Source organism: Nelumbo lutea, chromosome 2 (assembly GCF_056320005.1).
Source record: "Nelumbo lutea isolate HS-2025 chromosome 2, American lotus-T2T, whole genome shotgun sequence".
In the NCBI taxonomy this organism is placed as follows: domain Eukaryota; kingdom Viridiplantae; phylum Streptophyta; class Magnoliopsida; order Proteales; family Nelumbonaceae; genus Nelumbo; species Nelumbo lutea.
In genome coordinates, this window is record NC_142685.1 from 34,342,510 (window position 1) to 34,368,544 (window position 26,035).

Here is a 26,035-nt window from a genome sequence, read left to right on the forward strand (position 1 = left end):
TCTGGCTGGTTTGAATTCAAAATATGACAGTGCGACAACATATATTGACAAGAGATAGTGTGACCCTTTCTCAAGCATACTCCCTGGTGCATAGTGAAGAGACTAGGAGGAAAGTCATGATGCAGCCTCAGCCCCCTTTCCCAGCCCTGACAGCTATTAAACCTAAGCCAGAGGGTGATCCAGAAAGGGACCGAAAGAAGGAAGATAAACGGGATCTGGTATGTGAACATTGCAAGAAACCCAAGCACACAAAATATACTTGTTGGAAGCTACATCCTCACTTGGTCCCAGCAAAACTAAGAAATAAGAAGGGTAATGCTCATGTGGCTGTGAACACTGATTCAGCATCCCATTAGGCACATCCCTAGAGACTTTAGCCGCTGTTCGGGCTGCCCTCATACAATTGGAAAAGCAAGTTAGGAGTTCAACTCAGCCATCTCAGTCACCATCAGCTCCTACCACATCTGCATTTGCACATTCAGGTACTCGAGCCTCAGCTTACCATGCTTCAGCTCCAGGTAATACTGACCACTACTAGGTAATCTGTTCAGGTGCATCTGACCATATGACTAGCTTGCCATCATTGTTCACTTCTTATCACTTGTCCTCTGGCCGAGATAGAGTATCCATTGCTAATGGCTCTCTTGTTCCCATTTCGGACAAGGGGGACATCAAGCTATCGGATACTATCTCTTTATCTTCTGTCTCGCATGTTCCTAAGCTTGATATGACTTGCTTTCAGTTAGTAGTATTACCAAACACATGAATTGTTCAGTAACCTTTTTCCCTGACCAATGTGTTTTTTAGGACTTGGAGACGAGGAAGGTGATTGGGACTGGCCGTGAGATAAACGGGATCTATCTGCTTGGAGAGAGTTCTTGTCGGGAGGAGTCGGTGGATAAGAAGTCTTTTGTTTCCCAGTCTGTGAGTCCGGTTATGCTTTGGCATAACCGATTAGGTCATTTGTCTTTTAAGTCTTTGAAGAGTCTGTTTCCTGCTTTATTTGAGTCTGTTGAGTTATCAAAGTTGAGGTGTCAGAGTTCTGAGTTTGCCAAACATTGTAGAACATCTTATTCTTTAAGTAATAAAATGAGTAATTCCTCTTTTGATATTGTGCATACTAATGTTTGGGGGCCATATCATATCTCTTCTATGGGTGGGTACAGATATTTTCTACTGTTTGTTGATGACCATACCCGCTTTTCTTAGGTCTATCTTATGCGTTCTCGGGATGAGGTTCCTGTTCTGACCCAAAACTTCCATCAAATGATTCTCACTCAGTTTGGGGCCAAAATCAAAGTCCTTAGATCTGATAATGCAAAGGAATACTTTCCTCAGCCACTGACCTCCTACCTTCTTAGCCATGGAGTTATTCACCAGAGCACTTGCCCTTATACACCACAGCAGAACGACGTTGCTGAAAGGAAGAATAGGCATATCTTGGAGGTGGCTAGAAGCATTATGTTTACCTCCAATGTACCTATTCGCTTCTAGGGTGATGCTATCCTCACGGCAGTTTATCTCATTAATCAAGTTCCTTCCCGAGTTCTTGATATGAAAACCCCTTTTTCCCTTCTATACCCAGACGAGGAGTTCTTCATTGTTCCCCTTAAAACCTTTGGTTGTACCTGTTTCATTCAGCTTCTTGGACCTCATCATTCCAAGTTTGAACCTAAGGCCTCCAAATGCATTTTCCTCGGTTATGCACAAACTCAAAAGGGTTATTGCTGCTATGATCCGGTTTCAAGGAAAAGGTTTGTCTCCATGGATGTCACCTTCTTTGAGGAGACACCCTATTATCCTAGGGTTTCTCCTCAGGGGGAAAGCAGTGAGAGTGGGGCTGTTTTGAGTTTCTTTCCTCAGGGGGAGAGCAGTGAGAGTGGAAGTGGGGCTGTTCCTTTACCTATTCCACTAGGTAATGAAGGCTGTAGTGGTGAGGGTGGTCAGAGGGAGCAGGAGTTGAGAGTCTATCACAGGCGATGCAGGCAGGTTGATCCTAGTCATCGGCAGTCTCAGCCAGCTCCAGTTCCTTCTACGGCTCTAGATCCAGAGCTTACTGAGACACCTCCCACTGTTGCCACTTCCCCTCTTGTGGATGATCTTGATCTCCCTATTGCCATTCGCAAAGGGAAACGACATTGCACCACTTCTACAGCTCACAGCATCTCACAGTTTTTATCCTATGATCGTCTATCTCCATCTTACCGGTCCTATCTCACTTCCATTGCCGATGTCCCTATTCCAAGAACAATGCAAGAAGCCTTATCAGTTCCAGAATGGAAAGATGCAATGCAAGTCGAAATGGATGCCCTGTTGAAGAATAATACTTGGGCACTGGTTGACCCACCAAAAGGAAAGAAACCGGTGGAATGCAGATGGGTGTTCACTGTGAAGCATAATGTTGATGGCTCTATTGAAATGTACAAAGCCCGGCTGATCGCAAAGGGGTTCACTCAGACTTATAGTATAGACTACTTGGAGACCTTTGCCCCAATAGCCAAAATGACTACCATTCGAGTTCTGTTATCCCTTGCAGCAAATCATTCTTGGCCCTTGTTCCAGATGGATGTTAAAAATGTCTTTCTGAATGGAGACTTACAGGAAGAGGTCTACATGCAGTTGCCCCCTAGATTCTATGATACAGAGACAGGTAAGAAGGTTTGCCGACTGAACAAGGCATTGTATGGTTTGAAGCAGTCACCTAGAGCCTGGTTTGATAGGTTCAGATTAGCCCTTGGAAAGTTTGGTTATGTACATGCCCAGTCAGATCATACACTATTCATTAAGAGGGTGGAGTCCTCTCTGACACTACTTGTAGTATATGTTGATGATATTGTGGTGACAGGAAATGACAGTCATGAGATTGAGTCCCTCAAACAGCTCCTTCATCAAGAGTTTGAGGTGAAAGATCTTGGTGCACTATGGTACTTTTTGGGTATTGAAGTTGCTAGATCCAAGCAGGGGATTTTTATCTCTCAGAGAAAATATGTTCTAGATCTGTTGGCGGAAACTAAAAAGTTGGGTGTTAAGCCTGCTGATACACCCATTGAACAAAATCACAAGATTAGTGCAGAGGATGGGGAGCCTCTTGAAGACGAAGTTATGTTCCAACGGTTGGTTGGAAAGCTCCTATATCTCTACCTCACTCGACCAGATATCAGTTATGCAATTAGTGTTGTTAGACAGTACAAGCACTCCCCTAGAACTTCTCATCTTCTTGCGGCAGAGAGAATATTAGCATACTTGAAGAGATGCCCGAGTAGAGGTATACTGCTCAAGAACAATAATCACATGAGGGCGGAGGTCTATACAGATGCCGATTGGGCTGGGAGTGTTGAAGCAAAGTGTTGTTTCCCGCTCCAGTGCTGAAGCGGAATACAGGTCAATGGCTAACGAAGTGGCTGATATCCTATGGCTGAGGTCACTACTTGAAGAGTTGGGTATTGATTATGAAAAGCCCGTAATGATGTATTGTGATAATCAGGCGGCTATTAATATAGCCCACAACCCAGTGCAGCATGACAGAACTAAACATATCGAAGTTGATCGACATTTTGTGCGAGAGAGGGTCACATCACAAGAAGTGTCTTCCGTACATCACATCTAATATGCAGCTCGCGGATATCCTCACCAAGACTGTACAAGGAAGAAGTTAGAGACAGACCTATCCAAGTTGGGAATGATAGATATCTACTCCCAACTTGAGGGGGAGTGTAGAGAACACTGATGTGGGCCCCACAGCAGTGGTCCCCACTGTGTTCGTAGGACAACATGTGTAGTTATTTGTTTTAGTTATAGTAGTGTCAGTTTGGGTCAGTTTGTTAATTCAGTTGTTATTTATTTCAGTTTTTATTTATTTTATTTATCATGTAAGTACTAAGGGCAGATCTGTCCTTTCCATTATGTACTAAACATAACCTATAAATAATAAGAGAGTGGCGGCGGCAGATCTGTAAGAATCTGTCCCTCCTTTCAACCCCTTGTGTTCTCATGTTTCCCTTCTATTCCTTCTCCTTTCTCTCACTTTTCTTCTGTTTTGTAAACCTAAAACCTATTAGGATTCAAGACTGATTACAGTCTTGATCTTCTACTCTGCAAAATCCAAGACATGACCATGCTGTTTTCCTAATTCCATCTGTCATATTCAGCACTCCCAGAATGTGGTTCTTTGATTCTCCCATTAATATAGCCTATCTTTCCCCTTGCAGTGATGTACAACTTGATCCCTCTTGACCACTCTAAATAATTTAAACCATCAAGAGGAATAACAGCCATGCCATGGGAAAGGATAAGTCCACACCCCCACTCATTCCATTCAGCATTGAGGAAACACCGGATGTAGCAGAATCTTCACCACTCATGATTTCAAATTCAAAAACAACTCTTAAATGGGGTACACAACCTTAAAGTGTTGTTACAAGTGTTGTTACAGCACTAACAGGTCATCCTTTGACTTACAAGCTCAACACAAGTGTTGCCACAGTGCATACAAGTCATCTCTTGACCTACGCATCAACAGAACGACTGTTACAGCAAGTACTAGTCACTTTCTGACCCACAGTTCACCATAAAAGCTGCTGTTACAGCACACAAGAAAGGTCCTCACGACCTACAATTTCACAGGGATCAGTCAACCCCACAAAAAAGGAAAGAAAGAGATGTTGATCACCTCACATCCAATCGGCAGACCTAGTACAAGTTCTGCCCTGGCACACGACCAGAAAAAAAAGGTAAGAGAGAGAGAGAAAAGTTACTTCATTGTGTGAGATCTTCAATCAGCCGAACAGCAGATGAGGGCAGCAGATCTGGAAATCTGGTGTGAAGAAGAAAAAAAAAGAAACTGAGTGGTCCAATTGCAACAATTCTTGAAACCAAATTGTCTGTTCCTAAGTCACAATTCTTCCTCAAATTCTACGACACAAAGGGCTCCAACTTTGGATGGAATGGGTCCACCTTCTAAATTCTGTAGAAGTTCTGGTGTGTTGCCTGAACTCTTTTTACAGACCAAATGGCATATGTAGAAGTAAACTCTACGGCAATCTATCAATATGGTCTTATAACTATTGTAGAGACGCAACAAGGGACATCATGTTTTGTTTTGTAATGGACATGTTTAATTTCAGGGAATTGTTGAACATATAGTGGCAGTACTTTCATTTGGGGATAAGATTTTCTTCTTTGTTGGTTTGTTGGAATAAAATGTTTTTCCTTCTGAGGATTAAAAAAAAAAAACTGTTCACTCGACTTCTCCTTTCAGATTTGATAGTCCCGCTCTAATACCATGTTATGCAGGAGAGAAGAATGGAAGAAGAGAGAAAAGAGAGAGAAGAAGAGAGAAGAGAGAACTGAGAGCAAAAAGATACTGCTGGCAGCGCAGTTTTTTTAATATATATACTAGGGCGACAGCAACTAAAATAAAAAGGAGTAAAAGTACAATAGTACCCCTGCGGTACTATACATAGGAAAAAATAACAGCTGTTAACAAATTTCAAATAAAACTCTCCTTTAATGATAAAAAGAAAATACCACACTCATTTTGGACATTGTTTCTTGACTGCTTGACTGCTCAACAATCAACTCCATGCAACATTTGTTTTTGAGAAAAAAGTCAAGGTGTTGTATTATTTAAATGCACCATACCATAAAATTTTTTGTAATTGTTTTATAAAATTTTCCTTTGAGCCTGAGTGGTATTCTCCTATCACATAGGACTCCGGATAAACACCCTCCATTTTAACCATCTTGCTTTAATTCTATGGGCAAAATTCTCCTCAATCTCCCTTGTCATGGATTACCAAGGTAATGAAGGACGTTACATTGAGATATCTCTTTGTTTGCATTTAATGGATGTCTCAGGTATGGAAAAATGAATTTTCAGACATCCTAGATCATTTGGTGCAACATCTGAGTCTGGACTCTTAATTTTAAAGATTCTCGTGGTGGCTTCTGGCTTGGATCATTTGGTGTTTTATAACTTTTTTGTTCCAAAAGTAACCTCACTCTATGAAAGAAATGCACCCTTACCTATAATTCTACCTCTCATTCACACACCAATCTCTCTTTTGCTTCTCTTTGTTTGGTGGGGCCAGTGCCACTAGTAAACCATTTTCTTCCCCATTTTTCCTTCTTTTTTTTCCTTTTCATCTACGAGAAAAATAAAACATAAATTCATAGGGATAAAGATGTAAAACAATCTCTCTTCAGATGTAATAACATTCAGACATTCAAACAATTCAACTGCATTTAAAGAATAAAAGCAAAAAAAAGTAAATCCTAGCTATTTAGAGTCCAAAGCTAGACTCAGATCTTTTTTTCTTTCCCAAGTTAAGTTTTACCAAACACCACCTAAACGTACCCTAATTTCCACTCCTATCATTGTCAAATTTATATTCTGTTTTAGTCCTAGTTATTTTAAAACCTCTTGTTGACAAGACAGTTGTTCATAAGTCTAACTTTGCATTTTAATCCCTCTCCAGTTTCATCAATTAATACCATGTCAATCAGAAAACATCATACATCATAGGACTTCCAGCTAAATGGTTTTAGCCAATTCATCATGACTTTCGCAAATACATAACACAAGGGCCAAGTGTTGGGCCTTGGTGAAGTCCGATCCTAACCAAAAACTCTGATGCCTCTCCCTCAGGTGTTCAAATATTGTTTATTTCACCCTCATGCATGTCCTTGATAAGTCCACATACCTATTTGAGTATCTGGTAGTCCTTTTCCAAAACCCACCATATTATCTTTTCAGGAACTCTATTATATGCCTTCCCAAGATAAATGAGTATTGATCTCAATAAAAAGATTTCATGGTTGATCGCCTTGGCGTAAAACCAAATTGGTTCTATAATACACTTATTCACATTATAACCACTGCTCAGTTACTCTCCAGAGTTCCATTGTGGTAAAGGCATAAAATCCAATGGTATTCTCTCGCTTCCATTAACTAAAAAAGTGGTTCCATCCTTGTGCTTTTTCTCTTTTACTTGCTCTCTATCTTAACTTTTTTAACATAAAATTATAGCCTACATTAGTTGTTAATTTAACATGAAATGTCTCTATTAAATACTTAAATATATATTAGTATTATTTTTAAAATATTTAAAATACTATTTTTTATCAATAACTTCTATTAATTAAAATACTTTAGGTTACAACAATAAGTTACAAAAGAAATCAGCATAGTAAGCTGACCCAGTACAGAATTACAAATGTGCCCAAAACATATCTATTCTATGAACCCCTTGCTTTGCTAAGCTATCTACCAAACTATTGGCAGATCTCCTTACCCATCCCACCTGAACTAACAAGTTCCTTGACATCCATTTAAATCTTCTGAATTCATTCTTCAACTGCCATGTCACCCGTTCCCCTTTCTGCAACCATTTTATCACAGTTTTTGAATCTCCCTCGATGATCAGTCTATTGATCCCCAACTCTTTAGCCTTCTCAACCCCATATACTGCAGCTAGAAACTCTGCCCTTGTCACATCACCTACCTCCACAGGACCGGAGTACAGGGCAATGATGGAACCATTTTCGTCTCTAATGGCCCCCCTAATACCTGAAGGGCCTGGGTTACCCACATAACTCCCATCAAAATTTAGCTTCTCCCAACCCTCTGTTGGAGGGGACCAAGTCTCAACAAACTGTCATCTCATAGATGATGAAGCAGCAATAAGTCCCCAAACCCTGAAGAAATCTTCAACCTTGAAAGCTGAAAACAGCTTCAAACTTTTTACCCAATGAGCCACCCTCAATGTTATTGTTTCAACTAAAGCTTCCTTGCATTTTTCTTTACTTTCAAATATCCTATTGTTTCCTCCCATATGGTCCAAAGTATTGCTGCTCTAGTGCATCTCCAAAGAATCCTTCCCCTCCTTGTCATACCATTGATACCATTAGGTTGAATAAGCCTTCCACCCTGTTAGGAGAGGACCACCTGCACCGAAAAAGGGAAGTAAACCAATTCCAAATAAAACTGACAAAGGGGAAAGATATAAGGGAAGTAAACCAGTTTGGTCTTTTCCTTTGAAGTACATCAAAGGTGTTAATACAACCATGAGAAACTTCCCAACAAAAAGCGCTGACTTTAGGGGGGATAGGAGGGCACCAAATTTCTTTGACTGGAAATGATAAGAAGATTGTGTGGCAACCATCGAATGTAGAAAGGATTTACAAGAAAAGGACCCTTCAGCATTAGGACCCCAAACAAACTGAACTCAACAATCCTAACAGCTCGGACACTGCAAGAAGTTCAGACTCTCTAAGGTTCCTGTTAAATCCAAAGTTCCAATTCAACCCTGGAAAGTGATTTTCCATCTTACACGATGATTTTCCATGTTATGAGAGCAAATTTAATGTTCTTAATAAAGAGAATTACTACTTTTCAATTAATATGCATGCTGAATGGTATATAAAACTAGGGGATTATACCAAACTTTAGTTTCTTATTTAATAAATTCTTATGTGCACCTAGGTGAGGCAACTAGACACTCCATTATTGCCCAAAATCAGCTCGATGCCTTGATAACCATGTCATAGCATGGCTCATAACTCATAAGTTTATTCCCATGATAATTATTGCAACTTTGTATATTACCTTTGTTTTTAAACATAGGCACCATGGTGTTCTTTCTCTATGCATTTGACATTTTCTGTCATCATATTATTGAATACTTTAGTGAGCCAATGAAAGGAGGGAAGGACAGTGGACTCTGGAAATTTGCCAAAAGGTTAAGTGGTTATCCAGGGGGTTGGAAGTTCAGTTTCATTGGGTGAAGAGAACTGCAAATGCATTTGCAGATACATTGGCAAAGCAGGGGATGGGAAGGGACCAAAGGTTTTGGGCTAATTTGTAATTTATTTCTTGTTCTCTTGGGGAGAGTTAGATCATTTTATCTCTCCCCGGAGTGTTGTATGTAATCCTGTTTTTTTTAATATATGAGTTTCTGTTATTGATAAAAAAAAATACATTAGTTAGCCATAATAGGCCTCTCTCTCCCATACTGTTCTAGACTTTTATTTGAATACCATAGATCCTAATGCCTCTTCATTCTTCATCTTATTTAAAGCTCCATTCAGTTTAGAAGCTTTAATTTTATAAAAGTACTTATTTTTACTTGAATAATACTTGTTAATCCCTCCCCCACTAGTACCCTCCATACAGTATAAATTAGTTGAAATATAAAAAATATAGAAAGAAAGAGTTTTGTGAGAGAAGAGAACAGGAAGAGAAGATGAAGAGAAAGAATGAAGAAAGGAAGAGAAGGCAATAATGCTGACCGCCCTCTTCCATTAGTATTCATACATTAAGCAAAAAACATGTACAAAGACAAATATGCCCTTAACAGGGTGGCTGATGCTAACAACTTAAAAAGAAACAAAAACACACTACTCTAACAGCTTCTAAATAATGGGTTGTGGTCCTAACTAACTAAACAAATAATAAATAGAAACAAGCTGTTAATTGTAAAATCCTCAACATGTTCATCGTTTAATAAATTTTTTAAAATAGCTTCTCCATCTTTCCTTTACTTCATCTTTTTTATTAAGATAAAACAAAAAATAATATTTATTAAAAAAAAAAGTTACACCAAAAGGTGATAAGGCATCACCCACCACCAACAAGGCATCAAAACCTCAACCAGAACCCCAAACATGGACCTAACAAACCAGAACTAAAACAAAAATAACCCCCATTGCTAAACCCATTTGCTAACCAAGACCCAACAAAAAGGACGAAAAAACATAACCTATCAATAAAAAAACACCAACAACCCACAGACATGAACCAAAGATCACAACCTATCAATAAAAAACACCCAACTCCAAACCAAAACACCACCTTGCAACCCCTCCTTAGTCATGACAATGCATTTTCTGCCTCCTGGCTTTCCTAATTTTCTAGTTTGAAGTTGCTTCTTACTCCTAAATATTCTTACCACATTTGGCATATGATCACTTAATCCTAACCACTTAGAACAGTCATTAAGCCTTTCTAATTCGAACACCGCAATTTTCTCAAAAGTTTGAACTGCCTCCTGCTCCCAAACATCTTCACCTACATCAACTTCAGCTTCAGGAATCTTCAAACCTTCCTTATTTTTCAACAATTCACTTATGCATCCCCCCTCCATCTTTTACCAAGTACCAAGATCCTTTGATCTTCTTCTTTCTTGCATCTAACATGATCTAAATCTCGTCTTTTTCTCTCTCATCTTTGCAATTTATAAATCCCATTTTCTCCTTCTTTAGTGAGATTTGTCATATGCCTTATATTTAGTTTTACTTTTTTATGGTAACTAACAGAATTTTATTAAGATTTAAAATAAGTACAATGCTCAAAGCAAACACCCAATGGGTTAGTTAGCCCTGTCTAACACCCACCAGAAAACAGTACAATTACATCACTTGACCCCAGTACATAATATCCTTCGTAGCCCCTTGCTTTGCCGACCCATTTGCAGATCTTAGTATCCAGGTCACATTTGTTCTCAATTCACATACAATGTTTTTTATTTCTCAAAATAGCATATTTATATTTCCGTGGAATCTCAGGACTTCCACTTATCCATCCAGTTACCACTTTAGAGTCCACTTCAGCAATCAAGTTTTTGAGGTTCATAGTTTTGGCCTGTCTCATCTCGTAAAGAATTGACCATGTTTCTGCCTAGAGTGGGTCTCCAATCTGGATGGGAGCCAATAACAAAGCCTGTTTCTATCACCATTTCTGAAAACCCTTCCAATACCTACCAACCTAAGGCTTCCCAGGCTGCAACCATCAAGGTTCAGCTTCAACTAACCTGACCTGTCCAAATAGAGAGGGGACTGCTTTAGATGAGGATGAGACAACCACAATCTTCCAACTTCTTACAATACATCCATTGAGAAAGGAGAGAAAATCTTCAACGCCTTCATACAAATAACCATCATCAATGCTTTATCACAACCATATATGGTTGGCTACACGAATCCTGTTTTGCCAATCCATTCTATTTAAAGCTATATCCACTGTTAAATTTTTAGTGCTTAAATCATTTCTTATCACTTCTACCCATGTCCTTTTTGGTCTATCCCTAGCTCTTCTAGCCCCTTACATTTGTAACAAATCACTTCTAATCGGAGCTGTTGGTGGCTTTCTATGTTGTAACCAAGCCATCTTAGTCTACTCTCTCTCATTTTATCATTTATTGGAGGTACTTCTAGGATTGTACAGATGGCTTCATTCCTGATCCTATCCTTTATAGTTTTTCCACTCATCCATCTTAGTATCGCATTTCCGCCGCACCCATTTTCTGATCATGTTGTTTCTTGACTGCCCAACACTCTGCTCCATACAACATAGCTGGTCTTACAACTGTTGTATAGAAGTTTCCTTTAAATCTAAGTGGTATTCTCCTATCGCATAAATTTGCCTAACCTACTACTCTAATTCTTTTTTTTTATTGGAAATGGTAACTTCATTAAAATTGATAAGTGGTATTCTCCTATCGCATAAATTTTCTGATCATGTTGTTTCCAGATTTAAGTACAGCTGTCAACCGCCAAGTAGGTTGAATTTTATTATGCATCCTCTTTTCTTTTACTATCTTTTTTTATTAGTGGGAATGAAATTTACTAAATTGATAAGTGGAGTAAATACATTCAGTTAATAGGATTGTTGACCCAAATCTAGAACAGAGTTACAAAGTAGCCCAGAAAAGTTGTTGCCTCAACACCCCTTGGTTTAGCAATGGCATCATCCATCCCATTTGTTGTCCTTCTCACCCACTTGAAGTGAACGTCAAGGTCCTTTGCAATGCTTCCACTTCTCTAAATGCATGCCTGAGAGTCCAGGGGATGTGTCTATTGCAACTTGCCCAAGAAATAATTAACTTTGAGTCCCCTTCCACCTCCACCTGTCTATAGTCCAACTGTTTTTCTAGTCTTAGACCCTACAGCAACTCCGAAAGTTCAGCTTTCAAAGAATTTCCCATTCCAATAGGGCCTGAATATAGTGATAATATTCTGTTTTGGAATACAGCTCCTACTCCTACATGCCCTTTCCAAAAGAACTTCCATTAAAGTTCAGTTTTACCTTGTTATGTTCCGGAGGTTTCCAAACAGTAGAAATCTGTTGAATTAAAAAATATGAAAGAAAAGTAGTTTCTTGAAGAGAGAAGGAAGAGAGAAGGAGAAGAAGAGAAGTTGGAAAGAAAAGAGAGCAATGATCTGGCCACCCCCTTCACTTATTATTTATACTAAAAATAATAGAACAGTAAAAAACAACTATGCCCTTATAAGGCGGCAAACATAAAACAACATATATAACACTCAAAAAAAGTAATAAAATTTGGACTCACATAACTAATGTGGTCCCCACCTCCTATCCAACAACTAACATAAAACATCTACTCAGAAAAACATCACAAAACTGATTAATCTTCAACACTCCCCCTCAAGTTGAGAGTAAATGTCACACATTCCCAACTTGCATAGATCATGTTCAAGCTTGTTCTTTGACACCCTTTTAGTGAGAACATCAGCCAACTGCAACTCTGAAGAGACATAAGGCAAACAAACTTCTCCGGTTGTTACCCTTTCTCTTATAAAGTGTCTATCAACTTCAATGTGTTTTGTCCTATCATGCTCAATTGGATTGTGGACAATATTGATTGCAGCTTGATTGTCATAGTATAACATCATAAGTTCCTCTACTTTCACCCCAATCTCACTCAAAAGAGATCTAACCCAAAGAAGTTCTGAGACACCATGAGCCATGGATCTATACTCAGCCTCTGCACTTGACCTTGCCACAACCGTTTGCTTCTTACTCTTCCAGGAGATCAAGTTTCCACCTACAAAGATAAACACTCCTGATGTAGACCTCCTGTCATCTAAGCATCCTGCCCAATCTACATCTATATAGGATTATAGCTTCAGCTTTTCATGATTTGTGAAAAGAATGCCTCTGCCAAGATGCTTTTTTAGATATGCAAGTATTCTCTCAATATCTTCCTAATGCTAAACCTGAGGTGCATGCATGTACTGGCTCACAACACTGACAGCATAAGAAATATCTGGTCGTGTCATACATAAATACAGTAGTCTGCCCACCATTCTTTGATATCTCCCACATCCTTTACCAACTAACCATCCACACCATTAATTCTGTGATTTGGATCAATAGGAGTGTCTGCTGGTTTGGTCCCCAACTTCTCAATCTCCTGCAGTAGGTCAAGTACATACTTCCTCTGTGAAATGAAGATCCCATGCTTAGATCTTGCAACTTCAATCCCCAAGAAGTATTTGAGCTCACCAAGATCTTTGATCTCAAATTCTTACTACAATGATTTTTTGAGATCATCAATCTCCTCCAGATCATTTCCTGTCACCACTATATCATCCACATACACAATCAGAATTGACCCCAGAGCATCTCTCCTCTTTACAAAGAGGGTGTGATCAGACTGTGTCTGTGTGTAACCAAAACGAATAAGTCCCCCTCTGAACCTGTCAAACCAAGCCCTAGGTGACTGTTTCAGTCCATATAGAGATTTTCTGAGTCTACACACATTTCCTTTACCAACATCTTCATAAAAGCCTGTTGGAATGTCCATATATACCTCCTCCTGTAAATCACCATTGAGGAAAGCATTTTTTACATCAAGCTGGAATAAGGGCCATGAATAGGTGGCTGCTAGAGATAAAAGAATACGAACTGAACTCATCTTAGCTACTGGTGCAAAGACTTCCAGATAATCAACACCATAGATCTGAGTATACCCTTTTGCTACCAACCATGTCGTGTACCTCTCTATCTTGCCATCGGCCTTATACTTCACTGTGAATACCCATCTACATCTGACTGTCTCCTTGTCTGGGGAGAGATCAACTATTTCCCAAGTTTGGTTTTTGACCAAAGCATCCATCTCATCTTGCATGGCTGTTTTCTACTCAGGTTTGGAGAGAGCCTCAGTAACATTCCTGGGTATAGACACAGAATCCAGGGAAGAAAGAAAAGCACGATAGAAGGGTGATAAGGCACTGTAGGAAAGATGGTGTGAAATGCAATGGGTTGTACACTTTCTCTTCCCCTTACGAAATGCAATAAGAGGATCAAGGTCAGTGGGATCAGCTGCAACAATGGTGTTAGGGACAGAGACATTATCATCAAAAAACATAACAAGCTCAGGCTCAAGAGAAATACCTGGAACTATATCTGCCGAATCTAGAGTTTCAGAAAGACTGACAGAGAGTGGTGTGGGTTGAGGATGTGTGGAGTCAACCATCATCTGTCGACGCTGATATTTCTATGAGGCTGCCCATAGTGGCTCAAGTAATGAAACTGGAGGTGCAGGTGCTAGCTGAACTAATGGAGGCACCAAAGAAACAGGAAGAGGAACAGATTGTAAGCTCTCCTCCCCAAAACTCTCCCCCTGAGGAGAACCACTCGAGAAGAAGAAAGTAGATTCGAAGAAGGTACATCCATAGTGACAAATTTGCTCCTTGACACTAGGTCATAACAACAATACCCCTTTTGGTTCTGAGCATACCCAAGAAAAACACATTTCTTGGCCTTAGGATCTAATTTCTTGCGATGAGAGCTAAGAATGTGAACAAAAGAAACACAACCAAAAACCCTCAGAGGTATATGAAATATCTCCCCATCTGGAAAAATAAGACTAAATGGCACCTTAAACCCCAAAGTCCGTGAAGGAACACGGTTAATCAAATGCATGGCTGTAAGAACTGCATCTCCCCAGAACTGCACAGGAATTGAAGCACACACCATAAGATTCCTTGCGACCTCCACAATGTGTCTGTTTTTCCTCTCAACAACTCCATTCTGTTGCAGTGTATATGCACAACTACTCTGATGAACTACACCATGTTCTAAGAGATACATGGTCAGGTCATTCTCAAAGTACTCTCTGGCATTATCTGATCTAAAAGCCTTAGTTCTCACTCCAAATTGTATAGGAACCATTTGGTGGAACTGTCGTACCAAGTTAGGAACCTCATCACGCGATCTCATCAAATATATCTAAGAATATCGTGTACAATCATCCACAAACAAGAGAAAGTAATGGAACCATCCCATGGAAGGGATATTATATGGCCCCCATACATCAGTGTGAACAATATTAAAAGCAGAAGTACTTCTTTTATTACTTGGTTTAAAAGGTTGTCTACAATGCTTTCTTAACTGACAACTCTCACACTCCAAAGTAGATAACTGAACAGACTCAAACAACTTTGGGAAAAGACATTTCAACAACTAAAAGAAAATGTCCCAAGTAATTGTGCCAAAGCATAATCTAGTTCACTGACTCTGACCCACTACTACTGTTGCTGCTAACATGATGGCCCTAGTTCTCGGAATCTCATCCAGAAGTTAGACTCCATTCACCTCACGACCACTCCCAATCATCTTCTTTGACTCCAGATCCTGCAAAACACAATTACCAAAAAGAAAGGTCACGGAACAATTCAAATTTTTTGTCAAAGAACTAACAGATAGTAGGTTGGTATGAAGTTTAGGAACATGTAAAATAGAAGACAGAGTTATATCATTGGTCACTCTAACTATCCCCTTCCTAGCAATGGGCATATGTGAACCATCTGCTGTAGAAACTGTCTCTACCAGAGCACAATTGATAGGAACTGAAAATGGTAGGGGCATTAGTCATATGCTCAGATGCTCCTGAGTCTATAATCCAGGGAGGTCCCTCCTTACCTGAACTGGATGCAAGATTTGCAATTGCATATGAACTACCTGTATGTGCAAAGGAAGTGGTGTAGTTGGCTCCCACATTCTGTTGTCCATCTGGAAGGCTAGAGCTAAGTGAATCTTTCTTACTCATAAGCTGTCCAAACCTCTCCAATTCTGTTCTCACTACTGCTACTGCAATGGATTCCCAATCGGTTTGGGAAAGAGGGGTTGAAGAATCTCCTGTAGTGGCTACATTTGCATTTCCCTTCTTGTTTCTTACCCGAGCAAGCATAAGAATTGGATGAAGCATCCAACAAGTGTCCCTGGTATGCATAGGCTTCTTGCAATAATCACACACCAAGTCCTTATCTTCCCTTCTAGTCTCACTACTCCCCCTGTCTCCATTCGGCTTAGGTTTTGTTGTACCAACCATAGCTGACTGGTCAATCCCAGGCTGTCTCAGCATTACATTCCTCCTACTCTCTTCTCCAGAGACAAAGGCATAGGCCTGAGAGAACATCACACCCTCCCTAGAAAGAATATGCTACTTAGCAATGTCAAATTCAGGGTTCAGCCCTGCTAAGAACTCAAAAACCCTATTCCTCTCTACCAGTCTGTGATAAGTTGCTGCATCATTTACACTTTCTCATACCACAGTTTCCAAGTGATTTATTTCCTAACACAGGGTTTTTAGCATGGAGAAATACACAACAAGAGGTTTTTCTCCCTGTTTCATACTTATCACCTAATTTCTTAACTGACAGGCTTTGGCTTCATTTTGCTTCTGAGAGTAGGTTTCAGTCACTCCATCCCAAATCTCCTTAGCAATATTAGCCCATAGGAAATTTTTTGCAATATGAGGTAACATAGAATTACACAACTAGGACATTACCATGTAATTCTCCTGCACCATCGGGAAGAGTCTGTATCAAGTTTCTTCTCCTCCCCAGTGAGATACCCTAATTTCCACGGGCACCAATAGCCATTTTAACTGATTGTGCCCACTCCAAATAATTTGTACCATCAAGCTTTACTATAGTAATGACCCCAGACCCAAAAATATCACTACTACCTCCAACACCCAATCCCACGGTACCGGAAAATTTCATCTCAGCATTCCAACTCTCCATCTTATTTCAAATAGTTCAATAGTAAGAAAAAATAGGTTGGAGACCTTCAAAAAACAATTTAATATCACACAAGAAACCAACCCTTCTGGAAAAAGAAAACCCCAACTGGAGGGAAATTTCTCTCCTCCCCACGCCTCCCGACAGAGAGAAAAGTGAATCAATCACTCCGGGCAGCCTAGAAAATTCCAAAAACCAAACCGCCCTCTTCAGAAAATCAAAAGAAAACTAACAATACCTGGGCAGCCAAGATCAGATCAAAAACAAAGAGTCCAATTTTTCTGGGACTCTTCCTGATGACTAGATCCCACCAAAAAATCCAAGAACTAGGCAATCTATAGCAGATCGATCAACCCTTTACTACCTCATGCAATCGGTTGATCTAGGGCTGCATGAGAATGCTTCAAGAAACCCTAGCTGATACTCCAGTACCAAGTAGAAATCTGTTAAATTAAAAAATATGAAAGAAAAGTAGTTTCTTGAAGAGAGAAGGAGAAGAAGAGAAGTTGGAAAGAAAAGAGAGCAATGATCTGGCCACCCCCTTAACTTATTATTTATACTAAAAATAATAGAACAGTAAAAGACAACTATGCCCTTATAGGGCATCAAACATAAAACAACATATATAACACTCAAAAAAATAATAAAATTTGGACTCACATAACTACTGTGGTCCCCACCTCCTATCTAACAACTAACATAAAACATCTAGTCAGAAAAACATCATAAAACCGATTAATCTTCAACACCAACCATCCTTACCGTATCTCTTACTCTAGAAGATTGTGCCACCTCAATCCAGGATCTCATTATTTCATTTATAGAGAAGATTTGAAAGCTATCCAAGGTTTTAACCCAATGTGCAGCCTTTATCTTTATGTTGTCTATTACCTCCTCCAAAGATCTACTCTTTACCTTGAAGATTCTTCCATTGAGCTCTTCCCAAACAACCCAGACTATTGTTGCCTTTGCTACTTTCCTTAAAATCCTCCTTTTCTTTGGTTGCCTCTAGAAGTTAGAACTGGAGATGCCAACCACATCTTGAGGAGGATCCACCTGCAACCAAAGAGAGAACAGAAATATTCCTAGATAGAATTCACAAAAGAGCAGGGGATTAATAGATAGGAAAGAGTATGACCACTAGCCCTGCATAAGAAGCACATATGAGGAGAAAGGCAAGAGTTAGGCCTTCTTTTCTAACAGCAAATCACAAGTATTAATCTTTCCAAGGAAAATTTCCCAACAGAATGCTTGAATCTTAGGTGGAATGGGCTTACTCCAAATCTCTTTCACCAGGAAGTCAAGGTCTGAGGATATAAGCAAGGTGAGGTTTTTGAAAAAGGAGGGGCAGGTGAAAAGACAATTAGGAGAGGGTTACACAATTAGGATATAAGCTTGGGCTTAGAGAAAGCTTATGACATGGTGGATTGGGAGTTTTTGTTGGAAAGTCTTAAGCGTAGGGGTTTTGAAGAGAGATGGTGTAAATGGGTGAAGGGTTGCATTTCTTCATGTCATTATTCAATTCTGGTAAATGGAGTAGCAAGAGACTTTTTCCTACCAAAAGGGGCCTAAGACAAGGAGACCCTCTATCCCCCTTCCTTTTTACTCTGGTAGCTAATGTGTTGAGTGAGTTGATCATAAGGGCATATGCCAACAATATGGTTAGAGGCTGGAGAGTTGGAAGGGATGAAGTGGTGGTTACACACCTACAATTTGCATATGATATTATTTTGTTTTGTTAAGGGAAAACAGAAGAACTTATGAACCTAAAAAGGATAGTCCATAAATTTGAGAGGATCTCCAACCTTAAGATTAATTGGGGCAAGAGTTGTGTGGTAGGAGTAAATTTAGGGAGTGAAGAGGTGACTCGGCTATAGGTGTGAAGTAGGGGATTGGCCATTACAATATTTGGGACTACCATTGGGGGGAAATCCTAAAATAGATAGTTTTTGGTATCCAGTGATTGAGAGATTTACAAAGAGGCATGCGAATTGGAAGAGAAACTACATTTCTTTGGGAGGTAGGATAACCCTAATAAAGTCAACTTTGGCTAACTTACCAATGCACTTCCTATCAACCTTTAGGATACCGGTGAAAGTGGCAAACCAACTAGAGAAGATTATGAGGAACTTCCTTTGGGAACCAAGAAACACCAAAAAAAACCACCTAGTGAAGTGGGAGGTGGTTTCTACAAGTAGAGATGAAGGGGGCCTAGGGATAGGAAATCTTAGGCTAAGAAACACAGCATTATTAGGTAAATGGTTATGGAGATTGCCGCTGGAACAGGACAAACTTTGGCACAGAGTGATTGATTATTAGCATTCATGGATTGGCAGACAATGGTTGGGATGCAGGAGTCGACCCCAAGGCTTCCCGATGCTCTCCCTGGAAAGCTATTCATGGTATTTTACCTTCATTCCTTCCTTACATCAAATTTGATGCTTGTGCAGGAAATAAAGTGTTGTTCTGGGAAGATGTTTGGATTGGAGACATTCCCCTTTATGAAAGGTTCCATTCTATTTATTCACTATCAAAAAATAAAAGAAAAGTGATCTCTTCAGTTTTTACTAATAACTCTTGGGACTTGGGTTTGAAGAGAGATCTAAGGGAGTCGGAAATGACAATGGTGGATGAATTAATTAACCTTCTGGGTCAACCTACCTGGATCAATCTTGTTTGGACAGTAGAATTTGGAAGCCTTCCCCATCTAGCATCTTCGCTTGTTCCTCGTTATTTGATGTCCTCATTCAATCATCAAACACTACAAGGAGCTTTCCTTGAAAGGAGATCTGGTATCAACCTGTACCCCCAAAAATTAAGGTTTTTTGTTGGGAGGTGGTTCTCCAAAAAATCAATACTCTAAATATGTTGCAAAGAAAAAGGCCGAATGTATGCCTATCACCCCATGTTTGTAGCCTCTGTTTGGGCTCTGGTGAGACGATCACACACCTATTAATTTCTTGTCCATTTGTGTGCTTTATTTGGACCTGGTTCTCTTCTATATTTGGTTGCAGGTGGACACCTCCCCCAAATGTGGCAAGCATTTTTTACCCAAGCTTTTTCAGGCAATCGAAGAGATGTGGAAGATTAAGGTGGAGAGCCACAACAGCAGCTATCTTATGGTTAGTTTGGGAAGAAAGGAACAATAGAATCTTTAAAGGAGTGAAGAAATCCAAGGAGGTAGTTGTAGAAAGGATAATCATTATGACTATTCAATGGTTGAAAACTTTGGATTTGTTTAAAGACTTCTCGGCTGAAGACATTTACAGGAATTGGGAAGTGGTGGCATCTACAACTTCCATAAAACCTATTGTGCAGGAATTGTGGTCCCCACCAACACAACAAGGAGTGAAATTGAACTTCGACAGGAGTTCTACAAGTAACCCGGGCCCTTCAGGTATAGGAGGAGTATTCAAAGATGAAAATGGCAGAATTGTGGCTATGTTTTCAGGACCAATAGGAGTGGGGGACTCATTGAGAGCGGAGGTGATGGCCTTGCTTCAAGGTGTAACATATGCCAAACAATTGGGGTTACACCAAATTGAGATAGAGGGAGACTCTAAATTGTTGATTGAGTGGCCGGAATCTGAAATATTGGGAGCTTAGATTTATAGACAGCCCATAAGGGAAATCCTCAACACAACAAAGGAGATCAGTGCATGCTTCAAATGGACAAGGAGATCAGCTAATGGTTTAGCTGACACGTTGGCTAAACAAGGGACTGAGGGAGAGAATGTTCTGGGCAGTTTTGTAAGAAAGATTACTGAGGCTCAACACCTGTTTAGGGGTTGACAGTTGTACTTAACTCTGGAAAGTTATTCTTAAATTGTATTAATGAAGTTACCGCTTCCAATCAAAAAAAAAAAACAATTAGGAGAGGCTAGCCAGATCCTATTATCCTCAAAATCTTGATCCAAGATCATTGTCTCCAAAAGACTAAGCAAGTGTATAAGAGAGGCATATTCACCTTTAAGGTTTGAAAGGGCATAAAGCTTGGGGAACTGTGTTTTGAGTGGAGATTCCCCAAGCCAAAGGTCTTCCCAAAAGTGAACTTTATCACCCCTTCCCACATCAAAATGGATGGAATTGAGAAAAGTTGGGTATACCTCATGAATAGCTTTTCAAGGGGAAGCTGAAGTTGAAAGGGAGGAAACCCTGAAAATATACAGATTTTCTAGCCAAGAAGACAATAGCTCCACACAAAAATTAATCACAGCTTTAACACAGATCTTTTGTTCAAAAATACATATACTTCTCCATCCAAATTTCCCACAGAACAATGTGAGGGATATAGTTCCACAGTCCACACCACTAACCCTTTTTTGCTCAAACCACTTATAAACCAACTCCTTAACAAAAGTTCAACAATTCTTGCCCCTTGGCTGCAACATACATCAGTGACTTCTCCCTGGAGGGTGAAACTGTTCCCCAAATGGATTTATAAGAAAAGTCGCCTTGCCCCCTAAAGTTGAGCTGCTTCAGAAAAGATTCAACAAAGAACAGACCACTCTGTTCCCACATCCATTTTCTGCCATCTGGAACTATGATGTTAGGTTGTTGATTTTAAATCAATAGCAGCAACTTATCCAGCTGTTCAACTTCCCATTAACAATTTCCATGAAATCTACAACCATACCATTGTGAGAGAAACCAAGAACAAGGCCGGAAATAGGTCTTTGAGAGGGATATTATAGCACCAAATGTCACTCCAAAACTTCACCTTTCTGCCATCACCCACCTTGTACCCAACTCCTTTTATATAATGAGGATAGGCTTTACATGTACCCCTCACTGAGCATCTATAAGGTTGTATTGAGTCGTGAACATCCCAACCACTTTTGCATAAAATATTTTGCTTCAATAATTTTTCCTCCAAAGACTTTCAGGTTCCACGGAGAAACACTAAAACCAGCTACTTAACAAGGAGATATTGGCGACTAGATTTTCAATACCTAAGCCACCATGACTCATAGGAGCACACACTTCCCCCAATCCACTTGGTGAAATTTGATCAACTCCTTCCAGCCTCCCCATCCCCCAGACTTCTCACATGGCCTCCTGATGATATTAAAGTTACTCCCAGTGACCTAGAGACCCAGCCACTTACTCCTAACCTCATCTAGCTCTTCCCATAGTGCCAGCCTAAGAAAATCCTCATTAGGCTCATACACTATTGTTATTGAGAATTCCACATTCCCTCGAAGGATACCCAATATAGCTAAAATAGAGAACTTGTAATAGCTGTTATCCCACAGACTTGCAATCCCCATTCTATGAGCATAGACATGCAAAATGCCATCATCAGGTACAAGAAGACACGAGAAATAGGCATTTTAGTAACTTCAGCAGTGTGAAACAGCAACCTTTTTTCTTTTGTTCGTGTTTTAAGAGCAAAAAAGGGTCAATACAGCAGCAGGTGACCAAATATATTCAAGAAACGCATGTGGGACTAGGAATGGTGTGTGCCCTTGTACCAAATCCCCACATGATTCTCCTTGTAGCAGATTAAGTTGACACGGCATAACTAACATGCCACATCCTGACAAACAGATACTTTAATAATCAAACTTTTGTCATGATTTTCAAAACCACTCTATTACTCAAATAATGGCAAAATAATAAACAAGTGATCCAAAAAACTTCCAAGTCAAGAACTTCCAAAGAAACTATAAATAAGGGATCAAATCCCAAGGATAGAAAGAAGAATATCAGCTCAAACCCCAGTTCAGAACATTCCAGACTTAACCACTTTCAGGAGCACTAGTGCACTCATCCCCATTCCACCATTACTGAGGAAGATTCAACTCTTCCTCACTCAGCCTCAGCTGAACTGCAAACTCAGCTTTTCAGATCACCAAATGAGGATATCTCAGCTCGCCCCTCAGTCTCAGTCTCATTACTACCCCAACTTTCAGAATCCAAGACCAACCAAACCATCACCATGTCCTTGCCCTTACACCCACAACTTTGTTGACCATTTGTATATAAATCCAGTCACAACTATTGAATCTCCAAATACTTCTGATACATCTCCACATTAACTGTTCCATCTTAGTTTCTTGGGGCAACAGAAAATCAGGTTTCCCATTTACTTAAAATAGCACTGGCCACCGCCCTTCTTCTCCCTGAGCCAAACACCTAATGTTCCATGAAATAATCTTTAGACTTGTCATGAAATAACTGAGTTATATTCTGCTATCCCTGCCTTCGCTAGCATTGCACCCTGCATTATCTTTAAAACCCACCATGCCAATCTGAACAACTCTTTCAACTATCTCCTGTTATACCTTTTTCCATCAAGACCCTTTGTTCAGTAGCCACCAAGAGGGCCTTAGTCTCTACTTCTAAGCCCATAAAGGATGCCCCTCGGAACTCACTAGAAGTCAATAATTACAAATAACAACTAGCTATATGCCCCCTCACCCTTTTGGGCAGATGCCAGAGTCACATCCGAAGACATCTACACAATAAGATCACAGCTGGCGTCCATTACCATTGTTCAGGGAATTAACAAGTAATGTTGGAAAAGGTTCTACATCTGCAACTTCAACCTCCGTAGTGCCCTCCAACCCTTCCTCAAAAACCGCCAAATCAAAACCATTTCCCACCAATTCCAGAGGAGTACCACTTCCACTACTGGTATCAACTCCTTATGCTCCATAGATACAGGATGGTCAACCAGTGGCCCAATGCCTTGTGGGGTCAACTCGAAGGTTACTTATGGAGAAGTATGTATACCTAGCATAACAGAACCAAGAACATAAAGGCTGATTGGCATTTTACAAGGGAGAAGGTTACTTATGGAGAAGTATGTATCCCTTTTGCAAAACCAAAAGGCCAACTAGCAGATGTTTTCACTAAAGAAATGCCTAACTAAAGTTGGGCATGCTTAACATCTATGCTCAACTCGAAGGGTAGTGTTCGAGTTATTTAGGTTATGTTTGACATTCAAATTTAGTTTTGTATGTGGGCATTATTGTCATTATACTTTTATATTATAAACAATTAAATACTAGTGAGTGGACTGGCTGCCCACTGATTCTTTTTGTTCTCTAGGGTTTCTTTTCTCTCTTTCTGAGTTTCTCCTCCTTTATCCAACTTTAATCAAGAATTCATCAAGCAAATATACTCAAGTATCATTGATCCATTATTCTGGAAAAATACCTCCATAAAAAAAAAAAAAAAAAAAAAAAACTAGTGGTTCTGAGAATCAGAGTGGATTTAGAGAAAAAAAAAAAAAAAGAACTTAACTTGGTAGAAACCATCAGAGCTATTCATTATAGTTAGAAGATAAGAGTACAGAATCATGCTTACTCGTGTAAGTTATGGCAACTCTCCCTTCTCTATATTTTTTGAGTCTCATTCTTTTTATGTGTTGTCATACAGGTTAATTGAAATCTAAAAATACATCAAATAGTACTCTGTAGTTTGCTCTCCTTCAAGATAACACTGAAGTTAAATATTCTCCATTTATTTTTGTATGCATCTGGTAAAATAGAAGAAACATAAAAAAGTAACAAATTCAAATCCACTGCATCCCACTGACTGTATCATGCAAAGTTGGTTAGACCGTTAGAGAAGATTTGAGCTCACAAGCAATATGTAGTAGACCAATCATTCTACGATGGCCGTAACCAAGAAACCGCAGGAAAAATCAAGAGTAGATCTGATGAAAGATGAACACCTTCAAGCATAGTACAGAGCAAATACCATGTGTACCATAGTAACTCAAAGATTTAAACCAAAACCAAATCAAACCCTCACTCATAGAGTGAGGAACTACGGTTCCCATAATGTAGTGATATTCACAATGGCACAATTCAATAACATAACAAGAACACATTTTTCCAGCAATTAAGCCAGGGAATTGACATATTTAAGATATCGCATTACAAATTCCACAATCTCCATGATGTAGAACAAATCTTGAAATAAAATGATAACAAAATACGGATAACATCATTTACCAGCTAGAACAAAATAGGGCCGTCTCCGATAGCCAGCAACAGGGAGAACATCAGTGAGAAGGCCCCAAAGAGGCTTGACAATCCAAGGAATAGAAGTTATTCCGGAATAAACTTGTGCTTCAGATGGCTGTACCTTCTGAACATCCTTCATGTAATACTCCGTTCCAACACGACTCAGACTTCCACCTAACCCTTGATTGATCCCATACGTCACGACTACTCCAAATACAAAACTCCAATGCATCTCGTCGGAAAGCATCTTGAACCAATACAAAGGAACCCAGATGAAATCCCAAAACCCTTTTTCTCGTTTCTTTTTCTCGTCAGCTCCGTTGCTGAGTGAAAGGCTTTCTTCCTCCATCATTCTCTCTTTAAGTTCTAAGACAAAATACAGAACCAACCCAATTTAAAAATACCGTTCCCTGAAATGGGTATCTCGAGTTTGATCGAAATTACTCACAAGAACGGACACCAAATGACACAAACCCATCTCTGAGAAAACACCAAATGACACAAAGAACCAAAAAATTTCTCTACGGGAACTGAAAATTCCACTGAAAACGCATTGAAAACATTCGGAATCTGCAATTAACCGATGAAAATTTTAAATATCCATTCCATGGGTAAGGTGCAAAACAAAACAAACTGGTTTCAGAGATTTCCGACCGGGCGAAAAAAGTCAAAGAAGGTGGGGTTGCAGCGTTGCAGACAGCAGACACAGTAGATTCAGCCACCTAACCTTACATTTTCATCTTTTACACCCGATCTCGAATATTTTGACAGTGGGATCAGTATATGGCTGTGAGTTCATTGAAGGCCACGTGGCGCACTTCAATTGGATCTCTCAACTTGGGACAGTTGGGATATAATTTCTCAAAGCTTAGTGGAGTGGGAGTGTGGAGAGCTGTCTCCAAAAACAAAAAGTACTAAGTAAACATGTTTTTTATGTACAATTATTTATTTCATAATACTTTTTTGGCAAGGTATTTATGTTATAACCCACGTTCAGAGAACCCGATTGGGTATAGAACCGGAGAGGTTCACGGGTGATAGGTTCGACCAATCGAATTGGAGGTCGAACCGTGATAACGTGGCATGGGTCATATAAATATTATATATAATATATTTTACAATTTTTAATGTATTTAAATATGGTGGATGGATGATAATTTCTTAATTTTTAAAACAAATTACTAGGGTTCAAGTCTTTTAATTTACATTTTCTTTAAAATATATGCATA

General features: G+C 39.6%; 1 protein-coding gene across 2 annotated transcripts in view; it reads right to left on the minus strand.

Moving 5' to 3' along the window:
- The window catches only part of LOC148869770 (putative folate-biopterin transporter 2), a 39,090-nt gene extending 13,527 nt beyond the window's left edge, over window positions 1-25,563 (minus strand). The window contains exon 1 of one of the 2 annotated variants that reach the window (XM_088973157.1): window positions 24,795-25,563. In XM_088973157.1, the coding sequence (XP_088829283.1) occupies window positions 24,795-25,158 (364 nt within the window). In that variant the 5' untranslated portion in view covers window positions 25,159-25,563. The remainder of the gene's footprint in view (window positions 1-24,794) is intronic. The other variant, XM_088973156.1, reaches the window with a different exon arrangement.
- Window positions 25,564-26,035: the final 472 nt, after the last annotated feature.